This window comes from Misgurnus anguillicaudatus, chromosome 13 (assembly GCF_027580225.2).
Source record: "Misgurnus anguillicaudatus chromosome 13, ASM2758022v2, whole genome shotgun sequence".
NCBI classification, from domain to species: Eukaryota; Metazoa; Chordata; class Actinopteri; order Cypriniformes; family Cobitidae; genus Misgurnus; species Misgurnus anguillicaudatus.
The window spans coordinates 4,957,988-4,976,396 of NC_073349.2; the positions used below are offsets into that span (position 1 = coordinate 4,957,988).

The following is an 18,409-nucleotide window of genomic DNA, read 5'->3' on the forward strand; positions in this document are numbered from 1 at the left end:
CCACTAAGTTGTGTTGCTTTTCAATATCAATATACAGCTACCGGTTTAGTTGCTTTCAGCTGTGTGCACACGTACCGATAAAATTGATGTCGCTCTACATACGTCATCTGGTATAATTGAAACGATTGGCTATGAGCTACGTACAGACGCATTTGATAGACATTCGTAGCGCCGATAAACGGCTCTAGGCATTCGTAAACCACACCTCAAATACAAGAAAATTAGCATGCGGTTCCCAGACCATGTCTCATATGAGACTGGTCTGGTGTTAGCCAGGCTACCAAAATCAGATTTGGACTAACAGCTTGAACAAGGTAATTATAATGATAGTACAATATAATATTATTAATACTACTGTATAACCTGTACCGGCGACTTAAGAATGATGCTGATATACAGTAGTTTTAAGTTTGGGAAAACAAACACAATGAGACATACTGGATACCATCTCTTTGTTTATTGGATGTACAATTATGAAAAATAATAATCATAAAAAAAACTGGAAGCCCAAGATTATGTACAATCGTTCTCTTTGATTTTGTGGCAAGAATCTCTCAAAGATTTCATTGTCAGTCTCGCGCTCACTTGCAAACATGATATGTTGAGCTTTAAAAAGACTTCTCCCCCTCTAGATAGGACAAAAACATGACCAAAAATCATATCAACGAACAAAAATTACATACAATACATACATATACATATATAGAGATATCTATAAAAGCAGAATCGTTCAAGTATCAAAAGACAAAACATCAAGGATTATTTTACAATTCAACATTGTTTATATTTTAATGATTTAGCCGTGAACGTTGAATTTTCTAACGTGATTGGTTGTGCAAACACTGCTGCTGTTACAGGCGCTAACGTTAGCATCTGTCTGTATTTAGCACTCTACCCATTTCTAATGTACCGTGGTAAAAATAAAGTTTAAAAATAAAAAGTACCAGACTTAAAATGCTTGTAAACTAAGACTAAATGCTTAGAGGAATATTTCCAATCTACAGGTCATATCAATGAACTATCTACATACACTCCAGCATCCAACATTTTCAAAATGAATATGCAAATTTAACATTTGAATGTCATTTTACACAAACCCTGCTTTCTGCAACATAATCATTCAAATGAAATAAAGACAAACAGTTTTGTTAAGAAGATCTATAACAACATAAACAACTGGATATTGTTCCTAGTGTCACATTAACATCATCATCATTTTGTATTAAAAATCACAGTATACTTGTAAAAGTCACAAAGCGTACCAGAACAGGACCGTACCGTACCGTTCTCATGTCATCTTTTAACTTCGTATATTAGTGTACCACACAAGTTACATAACATCCCATCTCCTATTAATCCGGCAAACGGTTTATTTCTTTAAACTACACAAACCTTTCCTATTCAAACTGATAACAGGATTTGAATGGTCTTATCTATATGCTTTAGCTTTTCACCAAAGCCTTTGTTACTTGACTTGAAATACTGACAACACTAATTTTATATATTTCTATGTACGGATGGATTGATCTTTAACTGTTATAACAAGACTGTATTCAGTGTTTTGCTAAACTGGAATCAGTGTTTCTAACTTTAACTAGGTTTTATTTTCCAAGTTATCAGACACAATAAGAGCATCTAGATCTCCGCAATGAAAATAAAAGTGAAACAGTATCCAAGCAATGATAACATCAACACTGACTTCTTATGTTGTGTAAACACACAGAGTGACTGCCGCGTTTGTTATTCCAGTGTTTGCAAAATAAGTCTTTGAACATACCTGAAATCTGAGATTTCTTTATTTTGAGATGAGACGGTTTTGTTTAATGTTATAACACATGCACATGGACGGGATGAACTGTGTGTCAAGAGAAAATAAACACACACAAACAGACAAACACATCACACCACACAGGTGAGCTTTCATCCCTAGCGATGCTGCCATTGACATCCATATTTTCCTGTCTGTTTGTCATCCAACACAGCTGTCAGCTACAGGAAGACACATACAGGAATTAAAACACAGCAGAGAAATCAAATGTGGCCTTTAGATAACATGTTAATAACATTTACAACAGAAAAAAGATGATGAAGGTAAAAAGTCATGGCAAATCATTTCTCTTCAGGACCTTAAAGTGACAGTTCACCCAAAAATACTAATTCTGTCATCCTTTTCTCATTCTCGCATAAAAGAAGATATTTTGATAAATGATGGTAAGCACACAGCTGATTGTAACCATTGACTTCCATAGTAGGAAAAACAAATACGATAGAATGGGTACTGTCAAATGTGTGCTTACCATCATTTCTCAAAATATTAGAAAAAAAATTCATACAGGTTTAGAATAAAATGAGGATGAGAAAATGAGATTTTTTTCATTTTGGGTGAACTATCCCTTTAAAGAGATTATTGGTTGAAAAAACTTTAAGAAAAGGGTACCTTGACTATGAAGACTTGTATGCTTTAATACTTTATATTTATCTTCTACTACTAATTGATAGAAACACGTTTAATATGTGACCGTGGACTAGAGGTCTTCTCGGGTCCAAAAAACTAAAATTGGACCAAAGTCCGAACCATTCGCTTTTTTTAACCCGACTGGACCTGAATGTAAATGGCATTGACGTGCGCGCAGTCTGCATCCCTGCACGCAACAGTCGGACAGAAAGAAACCCATTAGCCTCGCAACCAATTTGGCCAGCTGCTCCATTTAAATTTAATTAAATTACTCGAGACACGATGCCGCTATTATTTTACCCGAGCCGTGTCTGAGGAACACATGAAACTTTTAGACCCAAACCCGCTCAGGTTTCAGGGTCCAACCTTGGGTTTTCGGATATAAGTGGACCTGTGAAGACCTCTACCCTGGACCACAAAACCAGTCGTAAGGGTCAATTTTTTTTTTATTGAGATACATCATCTGAAAGCTAAATACATAATCTTATGTAATGACCTTATGGACTAAAAGCTTTTATATCTAAACCAAACTTGAATGGGAAATCCCCAAATAGCGGAGAGGAACAAGTGCAAGTTTGTAGCAGAGTTTCTGGCCAATTTTGCTGCATCCACTCACAAAAATAAAGTTTGGATATATTTACTGTAGGAAATTATCTTCATGGAATGTCTTTACATAATATGCCAATCATTTCAGGCATAAAAGAAAAATCTATCATTTTAAGACATGCAATGTATTTTTGGCTTTTGTACCTGTGCGACTTTTTGGGGTCTAGGGTCACATTTAATTACTTTATAAATCCCATCTTTAAAAAAATAAAATTTGAATACTTAAAGGATTAGTCCATTTTCTTAAAAGAAAAATCCAGACAATCCACTCACCACCATGTCATCCAAAATGCCGACGTCCCTCCCTGCCCAGTCGAGAAGAAACCACGTTCCCTGAGGAAAACACTGCAGGACCCCTCTCATTCCAATCGACCCCAATAGACACCAACAATTAATACTTAACAGTTTTTTTAAACGGAGCTTCAAAGGACTCCAAACGATCCCAAACGAGGCATAATGGTCCCATCCAGCAAAACGATTGTCATCTTTGACAAGAAAAATAACAAATATCCACTTTTAAAGCACAACGTCTCGTCATGTAGATCCGGTCATGATGCGCCAGCTGACCCCACGCAATACGTCAAGAGGTCACAGAGGACGAACGCGAAACTCCGCCCCAGTGTCTACAAGTGTTGAGAAAGAGGACCGTTCCTACATTGTTGTATGTCAACTGATACTAATTAATGTCTTTGTGTCAGTTTATTGTTTACAATGGTCCGCAAATGTGCGTTTTATATATATAACATGTGACCTCCCTACGTCACTACGCATTTACGTTAGGTTGCGGTGGACCGGACCTAGACGAAAAGCTGTGGTCTAAAAGTACATCTTTTCCATTTTTCCTGTCAAAAATGACAATCGTTTTGCTAGATAAGACCCTTATGCCTCGTTTGGGATTGTTTATAGTCCTTTGAAACTCTGTTAAGTGTTGAGTTAAGTATTAAATGTTGGTGTCCATTAAAGTCCATTAAAATGAGAAAAATCCTGCAACGTTTTCCCCAAAAAACACAACTTCCTCTCGACTGAACAAAGAAAGACACCAACATCCTGGATGACATGGTGGCGAGCAAACCATCTGGACCCTTCCCCCAAGAAAATGGAATATTCCTTTAATTTAACATGAAGGTCACCATTATGTTCCGCATGTAGTGCATTCTGGGTCGATGACGCGCAAAATAGCACTACAGTTTACTATATAAAATACTTTATACTAGTATCATCTTCATGTGAAAACTATAGTACTAACCCTATTCCCACCTTCTTACCTCTCAGATCGTCTTTATTTTGATCATCTTTCATTTGTATGTTTTCTGTATTCTTCATCATTTATGTTACTCTGCATACTAAAAAATCGGAACAGAAGACGCCACCTACTGTCAACTCATCTTCTGTTTTACACACCTACTTATTCAAGACTTGTTTACTAGTGCTGTGTTCAAAATATTGATACGACGATACAGCCCGCATTGATACAGCACCTTCCGTATCGATTCGGATGCACTTTTGAAAGTAGCGTGACGAATCGCTGTTGATCCGTGATCCATATGGAAAGGACGCATGTGACTCGCGGAAAGTACTGTAGTATTAATAGAATGGGTTTTGATTGCGATCTTTTGACGTCATGTGTTATGGCGTAAACAAAATGGCGGCCTCTGAGTGATTTTTTTTTACTTTATTAAAACTATGACACTTTTACGGTTTTTAATTTCACCCATCCAATCTATTAAGACAAACATGTCTTTACAGTCAGGGTACCCTTTACGAAATCCTCAAGATCTGGATTAGGAAATCTCAAGATCAAAGTGTGTTGGGTTTAAATAAACCTCTGCAGGAGTTAAATCCCTCAGTTATTCATACTGTTAGACAGTAAGATGTGAATTTAAAACCAAAGTTGACAAATACAGCATGGACTAATAATGGCTGTCCAATTTATCAAGCATGTAGAGTAAACTCGTTTTCAAGTAGCAGCTGTTTTTCACTAGGAACCCATGGATGACAGGATTTTGTGAAGAGTAATTGATTTACAGAAGAAACAGAATGATGTTGGGCCAATAAAGGAAACGACAGATGCCATGCAGAGATAAAGCAGCAGATAATATAAGGTGACATTAATCTGGTTATGATGTTGATCATAAACACCTTGCTAATGCCTTGAATCACCATCTTAGAAATGCAGCAGCTGAAAGTGTTGCTGTTTGCTACATACTGTACTGTATATGTAAATGTTTAAGCACCCATGAGGTGTTTTTAAGGCTTGTATGAACACATTTCCACTTTCAAAACCCAAAACAAGAATATAGAAGACCAAGCAGCATTTCTAAGGGTGCTTTCACACCAGCCGCGATAGAGGCGGCAAAAACGCGGTGTTAACGATTAAAAAATTTGAGTTCACGCGCATTATTCGCGCGTGAAATTCTAGTCATTCACGCGACAAATTGCATCATGGGAGGGGCTTCTGCGACTACTACAGCAAGGTCCTGATTGGTTAACGCAGCGCAGAAATCCGCTAAAGTTCAGATTTTTCAACTTGCGCGTTTCCCGTGGCAACAGGATGCCTAATCGCATCTTTTCATTGACTTAACATGTAAATCACTCACGCTTGCCGCCTCTACCACGTCTGGTGTGAACCCTGTATGTGCCCAATCTTAGATATGCTGTGAAACACGTTTGATCAAGTCAATCTCATTTCACTTTGATGTCTCAACATCAGACACGTCACGAACAGGAGGTTTCTCAGATATCTCTGTGATTCGGTTCAGACATTTACTGGTCCGACATAAAACACCACATTATATCACAGTGTTAAAACATCAATCCATATTTTGGCAGCAAAATAAAATGAAGAGTTTGATTGATGTGTTAGTGCAGTTTGAATGTAAAATCCAGAGTCATCTGTTAGAGGTGCATAGTAACATAACAGGACTAATAGATCAATCTAGTCCATAGAGAGATGATTTAAACATCAGTCTGTAAGATAACAGATCAACAAGCTTGCTAGACATCTGATCATCCAGTGGCACGTCATGAAAATGGCAAAAAACTGGGATTTTAACATACGAAACATCCAGAGTCGAATGTTTCAGTTTGTCAACATGGGTGATTTTGTGGTAACAGGCTTATGTGGGATCATTGATCTTATCTAACACATTGAGTAGTCCTTTCTTTAAAAAGCATGGGATTTGTGCGCTTACTAAAGGAATAGTAAAGTAACCCCGCTCATCTAAAGTGCCTCATCTCATCATGTGATCTGCTGCTACAGTAAATGTTTAGTAAAGCTGAAAGTGAAGAGGATGATGAAGATGATAATGGGAACGAGTTCTTCACTGCAGCCAACATCAGTATGAATGATGGAGGGAGAAATATTAAATTTCTCTTAATTTCTTCAGGTGATAAAACTAATGTACAAACAGAGATGATCTGATCCTCGGTGTAGATTTACTTTGGTTTCAGGTCAGTTTAGATGAAACTACAGGTGAAGTGGTCAGCATACACAAACTTAAAGGGCTACAACGGGACAGACAATCTTGAGGATGATTTAAGAAGAGTGGAGGTTTCTTTGAGCCTTTAAACGTCTGGAATAAAGAGTCAGACAGTGAAAGCAGAAGCAGACCTCAGCCTGACGGAGCGAATGAGGGCGAGATCGAGTCCGGAGGAGAAAAGAGAGCGATTGAATGTCGATGAAGGGAAAGTCAAAGTCTATCTAGAGAGTGAAGGCACAGAGCACAGGGAGGAGAGATGTGAGGACGGGAACGTCCGATCAGAATATGGTGGTCTCATACTTGGTGCTGACGGTAGGTTTGGGATCTTTGGAGTCTGTGATCCAGGCTGCGCTGCTTTGACTGTGAGCGTCCACGTCCATCGCTTCCAACTACGAAAAACAACAACATCAGGATTACACAACAACACTTTTAAACAAGAACAGGATTTTAAACACGAGGCATAGTTTTTGCAAATACATGAACACACAGAGAGATCAAACACGATCAAAACACTGTCAATCCTTCCAAAACTGAATAATAAAAAAAGAATAATGCTTCATGAAACATTTAGATCTCACTGTGAGGGCTTTCAACAGATTTCATGTGTGTGTCATATATCAAACATCTCCATTTATGACGAATTATTCTGCAGAAGTAAGATGATCCACATCTCTGCATATCTACATATGCACTCAACACATAAGAGTCCTGAGATGTTTAGGAATGATTTTTGTGTTCATTTAGATCAATAAGATGTTTGATATAAGACATGTTATTCCTGAAAGGACCAGTAGAGGATGCTGAACACTATAGCACTGTAGGATTGTCTTTCTGTGTTCTGGTTAAGCATCTCACTCAAATCTAGTCAATGCTTTGTTTGTATGCTGTGTGAAATAATTATACCGCAGTAAGTACGACTTAATAATGACAATCATGAGCCCCATTCACTTCCATAGTAGAAAAAATAATACTATGGAAGTTAATGGGATCCACGAATGGTTTGGTTACAAACATTTCTCAAAATATCTTCCTTTGTGTTCATCAGAAAGAAATTAATGCAGGTTTGTAACAACATGAGATTGAGTAAATGATGACAGAATTTTTATTTTATTTTTGGGTGAACTATCCCTTTAAGAGCTTGAGTCAATGTGCGCAGGTATTTCTGACGGAAGACCGCCAGTCTTAAACTGAGTAACTGGCTCTTCCTCCACTTAAAGCGCTGATTGAATGATGGGTTTAACATTATTCTTAATCTGACAGCGGCTGCTCTGGGATGTGACGCACGTTCAGCTCGCACTGTATTCAGGCAACAGACGCATTCAGTTTTTATTGTTTGCTCTCTAACAACACTGAATGATTACTTCAAACAATTCAAAACGATGGTTGAAGACGGTGCCGTGTTGGTCAAGAGATCTAATCTGTGTGAGGCTAAAGCACCAAGTATCACCAGTCACAACGACTGTCGCAACATGCCCAACTCAACTTATTGTCTGTGCTGAGCATTAAGACAATACAGACACACATCCTCTTTCAGAAACGTTTGCAACATCTCCATTCGCTTTAAAGGAAAACACCACAGTTTTTCAATATTTTACTATGTTCTTACCTCAACTCAGATGAATTAATACACACCTATCTTTTTTCAATGCGTGCACTGATTTTTTGTACAGCGCGTCGTGAATGTGTTAGCATTCAGCCTAGCCCCATTATAAGCCACCAAACACTTCCATGTTTTCCCTATTTAAAGAGTAGTTACACGAAAAAGTATGGTGGCACAAAATAAAACATGACGAATTTTTAAGCAGATAAAAAATGAGAACTATATTGTATGGGATAGTAATATTGACGGAAGTTTGAGCGAGAGGGGGAGTAGTCAGGAGTGACGTTACTGCATGCCGAGGTCAAAGTGCTGCAAACCAAGTGCTCTTCCACCATACAATATAGTTCTCTTTTTTTTTTTATCGCAACGTTTTATTTTGTGCCACCATACTTACTCCTGTTGACTACTCATATAACAGTCTTTAGGGAAAAAATGGAAGTGTCCTAAGGATCCAAACAGGAATGCTAACACATTCATGACGCGCTGTACAAAAATTAATTGCACGCACTGAAAAAAATATAGGTGGGTCAGTGACAAAAACGTTTGGCAAGATGAGAAATTCAACAATCTTTAAAAAAAATCTTGTTTAAAAAGCATGCATCAGGTTTATTTCAATGCACATAGTCTATTTATGCTAATTTTATACAATAAAAAATTACATTTGTACAATTTTTATGAAAGTAAAAACTGAATGGACCTGAAAAGTTCAAATTGTGTAACCATCAATTATGACAAAGAATGAGAAAGCTTAATCATCAAAAAAAAAAAAAAATTGAAGTATAATTTTATTAGTTATTTCTAAATGTAAATGTTAATGTGTTTTTGTAAAATATGTCCTGACATATGCTGAAAACAGCTCTGTTTTCTAAATAATCTTTGATAAATGATGTTAAAATTTACGTAAAAAATAAATTTTCCCCTAAACTACATGATTATATTTTATTCCACATTTTTTACGAATATATTTAAATTTTCATAAAAAAAACTAGTTAAACCAATTGACACAAACCTGTTACACCACATTGACCTTTTTTGCAATTATCCCCAAATATTGTGAATAAAATAAAACTAGAAATTTTTGACTTGTTCCTCAAAAAAGCTAATGTATGCAAGTAATCTGCAAATTTATTTTGAAATTTTAACCCTTTTACATTTAATTGAACCATACAGACACAAAATAATTAAGGTCAATGTAATTGACCCAGGTATGTATTCATTCATATAAGTTGAGGTAAGAACATAGTAAAAAAAACATTGAAAAACTGTGGTGTTTTCCTTTAAACGTCTTAATTATTGCCCTGTTTGTGGAAATAGATTTTTATATGGTTTACTAAGCCACTTTCTATTTTGTGTAGCTCAACAATCTTTTGATGCACATCAGAACTATAGTCTCTGGTTTATCCACTGTGATGATTCTTGGGTTTTGTGTTACTTCATATTTATTCCCCTTTATTACACGGCTCTCTGGAACGCTTGATTCTGATTGGTCAGTTGAGACATTTGCAGGTTCGTTCTTTTCAAATAATAACCGCTCCAAAGTAATAACGCATAGCCGATACTACTTGTATGTTTTAAATCCCTCTGCGCCAACAAAGATTACTGTTTGGCGCCATCTTGTGACAAACACTGGACAACCACAATTAAGAATGGAAAATTTTGACATTTATTTTAACATGTACGGAAAAAACAAACCATTTAAACAGCGGATAGAAGAACGAACAACGACAAGACACAGAGAGCTTACTGAGACTGAACTTGACAAAATAGAGCATGACAGCTACGAAGCCAACACTCAAAGAAATAGAGAATGGGCATTAAAACTTCTCAAAGACTGGCTAAAAGAGAAAAAAATGGAGACAGACAAGTATAAAGCATGGGTTCTTAATAAGGTATTACGATCATTTTATGCATCTGTTCAAACTTTCGCGGAAGGATAAAAATGTTAATTTAAAACAAATATGCCAATAAAATGTTTCATATTCATGTCCAGTTTTTTTTCTTATGTGGCAAGTAGCCGTGTAATAAGCGGGATAATGTAGAGGCAGCCGGTAGTTATCGGGTAAATAAGCCCCTTCAGTGTGATACAAGACCCTCCCGATAACTACCGGCTGCCTCTACATTATCCCTTACGTGTAACAGAAAGTCATAACTGGACAACATCATGTTTCTATTCACATTTGTGTGCTAAAATGGTAATATCAGCGGGAATATACTTCAGAGATATTTTACTCATAACATTTCTTGGGATGCCAATAATTGTGCCCAGGGTGTATTAGAGAAAAAAAAAACGTTTATTTCATAATGTAATTTTTCACACTTTTGTTTTACTTCTATAAATTTTTGTGATATAAAATATTTATTCATTTAACACATTTCTCTGCTCATATTAACCAATGGTGCCAATATTTTTGTACATAGTTGGTCTACATATACGTTTAGCTAACATATGTTTTTAGCTCCAGCTGTGACTTCTGTTTGTTTTCAAGATTACACTTTAAATAAAAACAGTATATCAACTTCAAACAACATGCTTTAAGATCTGATGTGCTCTCTAACACAGTCTGAATGCAGTAATGTCTCTCGTATGGACATCAGCACTTTAAATGCAAGCCTGAAATCAATATCATCCATAAACAGCTGCGATATACAGGTAGTGTCTTGTGTGTGAATCTGAACTGAAGGTTTTATGTTGCACATCTCTTTAATACGTCACAAAGCATAAGATAACACAATTTTAGAGAAAATCAATGTCTTCCAGAGCAAGAACATCCATCTATATCAAAGCTATAAAGCCTAGTAGATATACTGCAGTTTCTTATCACATAAACCATCCATAAAAACCATAAAGAGCAATAAAAACAATGTTAAATGTTCTTCTTCATCTGTCTCCAACGACTCTTAAATATATGTTTAAAGATTTAATGCCATGAATGCTGCAACTGCTGCAAGTACTGAGAATTGCTCTTCTTTCAGATGTGAAAAGATGTTTGCCTTAAATAAAAAACAACCTTGACATCACACAGGAGACCCAATAATAGGACCATCCTGATCTAGACAAACCATTCCTTATTGCAATTTTTCATTTTGTCCTGGAGGCTGAGACCAGAAGTTTGTTCACCTTTATGCAGAGCTGCGCAGACTGATCAGTGTATGACATCACAGAATCATGACAGCGCTAAATCACTGCTAAAGAAATTCAGTCATGGACAGAAATTTTTGATATAGTGATATACTGCAGTAATACTACTGTATGGCATGCCATCTTACATAATTAAGGAATAAGTGACGACGGGCCGTTGAATTATTAGAAAATAGTAAAGGTAGTAATGCAGCACTACACCGTGGGTGTGCATTATTTTCAACTAATTCAAAGGACCGGAACATGGAACAACCAATCAGAATAAAGCATTCATCAGCCCTTTTGTATAATTCAGTACTCATGATATGTTGCCTTTAAACAAAATACCGCATCTGAAGAGTACAGCATGAAATTGAGTTTAATTTGGTTCTGTCATCATGTTGGCTGGAATCCTTAAAATACAGTTTCTGTAGGCAGTGCACTAATGAGTGTGCGTGTGGTCTCACCCCAGACTTGCGGACACTCTCTCGAGGTTTGGGTACAGGTCGACTGCTCTTGGTCTCAATGATTTCCGCTCCTCCAGTCGAGCTCTGATGTTGTCTGCTCCTCTGGGCCTGCAGTGCCAGCTGATAGGCCACTTCAAACGCCTGTCCCAATGTCAGAATGATCTCATAGGTCAGATTCTGTCATAGGGGCGGAGACAAACTGTTATTATAAGCAATCCATCTTCTGAAAAAGGTTCAGTAACACCCTCCCTCACACATCAATAATCTGTACCATCCTCCAGCATTACACTACACTTAAGATGCATTATAACTCATAAGTGTCTAATGATAAGATTAGTTACAGAAAGTAATGTGATAAAGAGACTATAACTGTACATCAGATGTTGAGTTAAAAGCTCCTGTGCATTAATGTCCTGCATTGATTTTGTCAAAGTAAAAACTGAAATGAACAAAGCAACCAAGCATGAGCAAACTGTTTTAATTAAACTAAAAAAAAAAGATGGATAAGTATAAGATCTGTCTCTCGTTTCTCGCCTCGTTTTCAGAAACACAACACACACTGTATGAGCTGATGGTAATGTTACGTCAGATCCATCGATGCATTTATCATCATAATATAACTACACAATAGTTTAACCACTACACAGAGAAGAGTATCTCAGCTTTAACTGTTTTATTAGTGCTCTTTAGAGCCCATTAAAACTGAGAGGATTTCAGTCTGGCTTTTAATAGGCAATGAGCGAGGTGTGTAATATAAAACCTTAATTTCCGTAAAATTGTCAGGACACGTCCCATAAATGGACCTAGTAACAAGCCTTAACATTCACAGAAAGCATTCTGTGTGAACAAGACGCATAAAGAATGCTGTAAGGGGCATGCCGTAGTGAGGACACGTGTGTCATCGTAACAAGGGTGCTGTTTACACTTGGTATTAAGATGTGTTTTCGTCGATCGGATCACAAGTGGACGAGAGAGACACATCACATTTACACCTGGTATTTAAATCCATCTCTTGTCCACTTTTGACCGCTTCTGTCCTGAATACTGTGAGGGGTTGGTCTGTGATAATGTGGGCGAGTCTCTCAGCTGTCATTTGAACGTGAGTGGGAGTTTATATGGACGCAAATTAATATTATGTCGGAGTCCACTGTTTGTTTAGCAAGTAAACATGCTGCACAGTGTTTTGTGTACATGTATATAATTTTCAGAGCAATTGATGAAATAGGATTGCGCAACTTTCACACGTTTGCAAAATGAAACTGCGGAGATCAGCTTTAGTTTTATCAATAAAACGCTAAAAATAGCGCTGTTTACTGTGTGTTCGCGTCAGAAGTCAAAAAAGACGTAAAACATTGAGTTTAGTACCTCAGATTAGATAAATGGGTGGAGAGAAGGCGGTCGCGTGTGGCTGTTCAAACCCATATTATGCGCGTTTACACTAAAAAGGGGTTTCGACTACCTCTGAATGTGGTTGAAAGTGGACGAGCTCAAAACGTTTTGAACACCGTTTACACCTGGCATTAACGTCGTCCACTTGTGATCCGAACGACGAAAACGCATGCTAATGCCAAGTGTAAACAGCCTGAAGAGGTAATGGTTCAGTTCTTTGAAAGGGATTTAAAAGTAGATGACGAGAAATGACGACAAACTGGACTGAAACAGAGATCAGGGAGCTCGTCACTATCAGCGCTGAAGCTGAGTTTATTCACCAGCATGACAGAACAGGGCATCACGCACCCCTTTATATTCTTATCATAAACAAAAATGCACGCGTGTGGTTTCTCGAGAGCAAATTCACGGATTATTAGGGAATTCAGACAGTGTGGAAAAAACCTAATAAATGCAGGACTGTAAATACGTCACGTGTCTTTACGGTATGTGTGGGAAATGCACTCACAGATTCCAGAAAATCAATAGCAATGTGAATGAACCAAAAAACAAACGATCCCGGACGAATTCCAGATGCATTGTCCGTGTATTTCCCGTAATCTATGCATATTTTCCAGACTATAAGTCACGTTTTTTCATAATTTGGCTGGTGCTGCGTCTATGAATTATGAATTAATTTTGACATTTATGAGGCAGGAGACATCATTACCGTCTACAGCCGCAAGAGTCTGCTGCTCCGGTATTTATGTAATTCAATGGATTCAGTAATGTGGAATGACGAGTATGCGAACTTGATGCTTGTTCGGTTAATTTAGCCTATTCAACCTTCCAGGTATGTTCAGTATGCTATTGTGTATCGTATAAATAACTGTTTGTATTACATTAACGTATGGACATCTATTCAGCCTGCTGTTCTGTCTGCTATTGTTTAGTTGAATAACTCGTCTTTCCAGATTAAATGTCTGTTCTTCTGCTTGGATTTTGTGAAATAATTTTCTAAATAAATGCGATGCACGACTTACATATGTTTTTTCGTCTTGATGCATTTTTGAATGATGCGACTTATACTCCGGAGCGCCTTATAGTCCGGAGAATACGGTAAGTGTGTATAGACATCAGTTTGACAGCTATATCATCAATCTCATTTTAATGTCCTCCTGTAAAACTCTTTGTGATAATATGAGAGTTTTGTTAGAAAGTCTGATAACAGCGCTCATCAGCATTTGTCTCTTTATCTCACCACATCTACAGTGCTGAAGACGTGACAGTAATGATGACTGCTCTGAAGATCTTTAGTGATGTAAGCAAAGGTGCAGAGATCTTCTGGATCCTGAGCTGCACACGAGATGTTTCTGATCTCATGTTCGGCAATGATGTTCTGCACACACACAAGTCAAAGATAAAAGAGTTCAGAAAAACATTCATAATAATCACACACGCAGAGAAGGGGAGAGCTGGGCACAAAGTTACGCCTTTCGGCTTTGAATCTATCATTCAAAAAATATTTAAGTTTGATTATTTTTTTACACAATCAACCCAAACACCTCTGCTATAAATCAACAGTTAAAGTTTTGTTTGTGCCCCGCTCACCCCTACATCAACTCAAATGAGCACTACAAACACCACTCTTTAAAAACATGAATGCATTCACAGATGAAGATGTTAGTTATCAAATGACACATTTTTAATAGATGTTTTTAATGGTTTTTATATCTAATTTGTACATATTTTAATGTACTCCCTGTCTAAAGAACAAACATTAAAAGTGAATTGAAAGCAAACTACTGCAGAAGTCCAAGATTTTCAGCTTTTAACAATGTTTAATTCTTCACTAAGGGCGTACTCACACTATCCAAACCAAACCACGCTCGGGCGCGTTTGACCCCCAAAGCCTGTTTTGATTGAGTAGTGTGATCGCTCTGTTCCGCACCCGGGCGCGGATTGGTTAATCGCACCGCGGCCGGGTTGCAGAGGTGGGCCAGAGCGCAGTCCGAGCTGCGCACGTGACAGATCAACTAACTTAAGCAATATGATGACATGTGAGAGGGCTGTCTGTAACCGCCCAACAAATGACTCTGAATAAAAAACACATTATCATTACGATGGGTTCCAGTGTTAGGAGAGAGCTTTACTTCCTGCTTTTTTCAAAACAAATCGCATCTTAATGACGAAAGCGCACCCGGACTCGGATCGATTCAAAAGTACAGTGTGAGTGCGTGCACCTGGAGGAGAAGGGAGGGGTGACAATCGCGCTGGGGCATGGTTTGGATAATGTGAGTGCGCCCTAAAAGAGCAGCTATATACTGTATGATACTCGAGATGAGAACATTCACTGAGAAAAGAACTGATGGACCGGCGAGTCTATGGTGTCTGCACTTCTCTCTAACATTTATGATGCACAAAAGAGCAGCTTTAAGAAATAAACTAACTGTAATGACAAGTCAAGTAAGTCCAGATCTTGCATTTTTACAGGAATGTGAGCGCAGCTTTGTTTGTTTACATGTTTTCACTTGATATAATTAAAGTTAAATCGGCACCTCCTGATCTGAAAAAAGATTTGATTTAAATCTTGATGATGAAAAAGCACACAGACACCCGTGACCTTTGGGAAAGGAAAAACAACTCCAACCCAACCACCAGCTCTTCATCTGTCTGTTTATGGTGAATGAAAGAGAGGGACGATCTCATTACCTTGTTGGCAGCATCAATGAATTTCACACCCTTGTACGTGATGGAGAGGACGATAGTGGGGGTCTTCTTCATCTGTTCTGTCGAACTCTGAGAGAGAGAGAGAGAGAGAGAGAGAGAGAGAGAGAGAGAGAGACATGAGCTGTGTCCCAATTTGAAGGCTGCGACCTTTGACCGACGTATTCAAAGACCGATTGCGTCACAGCAGCGTGACTGAAGCCTAGTAACAGGGTTCCCACACCTTAGTTAACTTCAAATTCAAGGACCTTTCAACGACTTTCCAGGTCCAATTCCCTCAAATTCAAGGACTAAATGTGGGGATTAGGGATGCACCGATACCACTTTTTTGTAATACGAGTACTTGCATTTCAGTACTTGCCGATACAGAGTACTTAATAAAAAAACATGATTTAAATTTACAGGTAACAGCTTTAGTCATATAATTTAACAAAAAAACAAGGGACTAGTTTTCCAGTTTGTTGTAAACTCTGCCTCTTTGGACAACACAAGGCATTAACCCCTTACACGCCGCTCAAACATAGACATCGATCCCCGGTATCGGGGGACTTTTAACGAGTACTTTAGAAAATGTGGTATCGAGGCCGACACCCAAATCGGTATCAGTGCATCCCTAGTGGGGACACATTTCCTATGAGAGCAATGTTACATGATGCTACCTTTTAAAATACATTGTTACATTTCCCTTTCAAGGGAATTGGCGCTGCATCACTGCCGTGACACTTTTGGGACGCCTCCAGGGGTAAGTGTGTCTGAATGTGTACATCAAATTCAACTAATGGTGAGGCTTAATGACAAAGACAAGGTGACGCAGGAGCCAGGAAGTGTATCACTATCTAAAATATTGCCAAAGACGGCGTTACAGGGACGCAGGAAGTATGGCAAGGGAGACGCACGTAGCGTCTCGTTCCCTTCTCAAGGAACAACAGTTATATACGTAACCCGAGACGTTTCATTGTCAAACACAACTATGCAAAAAATTATTTTGGTATGAATCAACATTCGCATACAGAAAATAAAAGCATTTAAAGCGAACAGTTTAGCACGAGTGCTTAAAAAGTCTAGAATTTTTATGATATTATCCTACACTACACTACACAGGGAATAAGGATTTTTTCCAGAAAACTTTTGCATAAAATAGATTCAAGCACTTTCAATGACCTGTATCTATGAATGTATATTTTCAAAAACTTCCCAGGCCTTGAATTTTCCCCCAGATTTACAAACTTTCAAGGAATTTAAGGACCCATGGGAACCCTGTAGTAAGGCCATCCCAATTTGAAGGACTTTAGCAGAGAGCGCTGAACACACAGACAAAATTATGCTCAAAAACTGCTCGACCGTCAACCATCAAGCTTGGTGTGTACCTATATTAACGTATACTGATATGTTTTCTTGTGTTATATCACACAGAGGCTCGAGTGCTCACTTTGACTGCCTGTCTGTTGACTGCCCGAACCAAGAGCCATAAGTTCTGGATAATGATTTCAACACTGAAAGGCTCGATTAAACATCTGCATATCAGGAAAAAGCCTTTAAAAGTGTGGATCTGCATTCTGTCTGATATACACAAGCCAGCGGGTGAGGAAACTAATTTTCCACATTCTGCACAGACCTCGTCTGAGGGACTTTATATTGGTGTATAAATGAGAAAAGTGTCCTCCTGCTGCAGACGACGACTCTCACTGCTGCTCATTCCCAAATTATCACATTCTCACGGTGTCCTGCTGTGAATGCCCATAGCTGACCTTCAGATCACACTGACGAAACTTACCCTCATTTTAGCACAGGCGTCCTGTGTTGACTCCGTTCCTCTCAACTCTTTAATGAGCATTGAGCCAAGATACTGCAGAGGAAAGGCAAACGTTCAGTATGATTTCATGAACTTTTTCAATGGTTGTTTAATGATAGAAATACGATTACATTGGCCTCATAACCACACGATTCAAAAATGAGCTTTTCAGGTTGATGGTGCCAATTCTGGACCGGTGTGTACGGTGCTGCCAGACTCGGAGGTCGTAAGGTCAAGCGAGGTTCCCGTTGACGTTCCTCATATCTCTCCTTTAGAAAAGATCAACAACTCAGTATGAATAAATATATAAACTACCAAAATGAAGAGTTTGTGATATGAACTCTCCTGCGGTTGAGGTCTGTCGTTTGTCCGCTGTCGGGTTGTCAGGTCATAGTCTGACTCGGGTCCTCTCCTCCTCCCAGAATCCACTGCAGGTAAGAGAGGATCCATTGAGCACGTGTAAGAGTCTGAATGACTCAGAGGAGATGAACTCAAAAGATCCTGACATCTGAAAAATATCAACAATAACCAACAGATCATTATGAAGAACATCAAGCAATCCAGAGAGATGAGTAAAGTATAGTATACTGCATCTATACACTTTAGTGAGTATATAAGGCAGGATTTACACTGCAGATCTGATTCTTTACTGGCGCTCTCCTGTGAGAAGGACACCCGAGTTTACTTCAATATTTTGAATGTAAATTTTAATCTATCACAACAAACTATATAGTGTTGGAAAGATCCAAGAATGTAGTTTTCATATTTCAAAAACCTTTTAGCAGTAATAACGCAGT

General features: G+C 38.1%; 1 protein-coding gene across 6 annotated transcripts in view; it reads right to left on the minus strand.

Annotated features, from left to right (window-relative positions):
* Positions 1-438: 438 nt before the first annotated feature.
* LOC129430297 (ankyrin repeat and SAM domain-containing protein 1A) overlaps positions 439-18,409 on the minus strand; it is a 140,620-nt gene continuing 122,649 nt past the window's right edge. For 5 of the 6 annotated variants that reach the window (XM_073874886.1, XM_073874881.1, XM_073874885.1 and 2 more), the window contains 7 exons: positions 17,953-18,119; positions 17,744-17,876; positions 17,595-17,666; positions 15,806-15,892; positions 14,355-14,492; positions 11,726-11,902; positions 5,811-6,929 (listed from right to left, as the gene is read on the minus strand). In XM_073874886.1, coding sequence (XP_073730987.1) covers positions 6,819-6,929; positions 11,726-11,902; positions 14,355-14,492; positions 15,806-15,892; positions 17,595-17,666; positions 17,744-17,876; positions 17,953-18,119 — 885 coding nt within the window. In that variant the 3' untranslated portion in view covers positions 5,811-6,818. Of the gene's footprint in view, positions 1,990-5,810; positions 6,930-11,725; positions 11,903-14,354; positions 14,493-15,805; positions 15,893-17,594; positions 17,667-17,743; positions 17,877-17,952; positions 18,120-18,409 lie in introns of those variants that run through there. The other variant, XM_073874883.1, reaches the window with a different exon arrangement.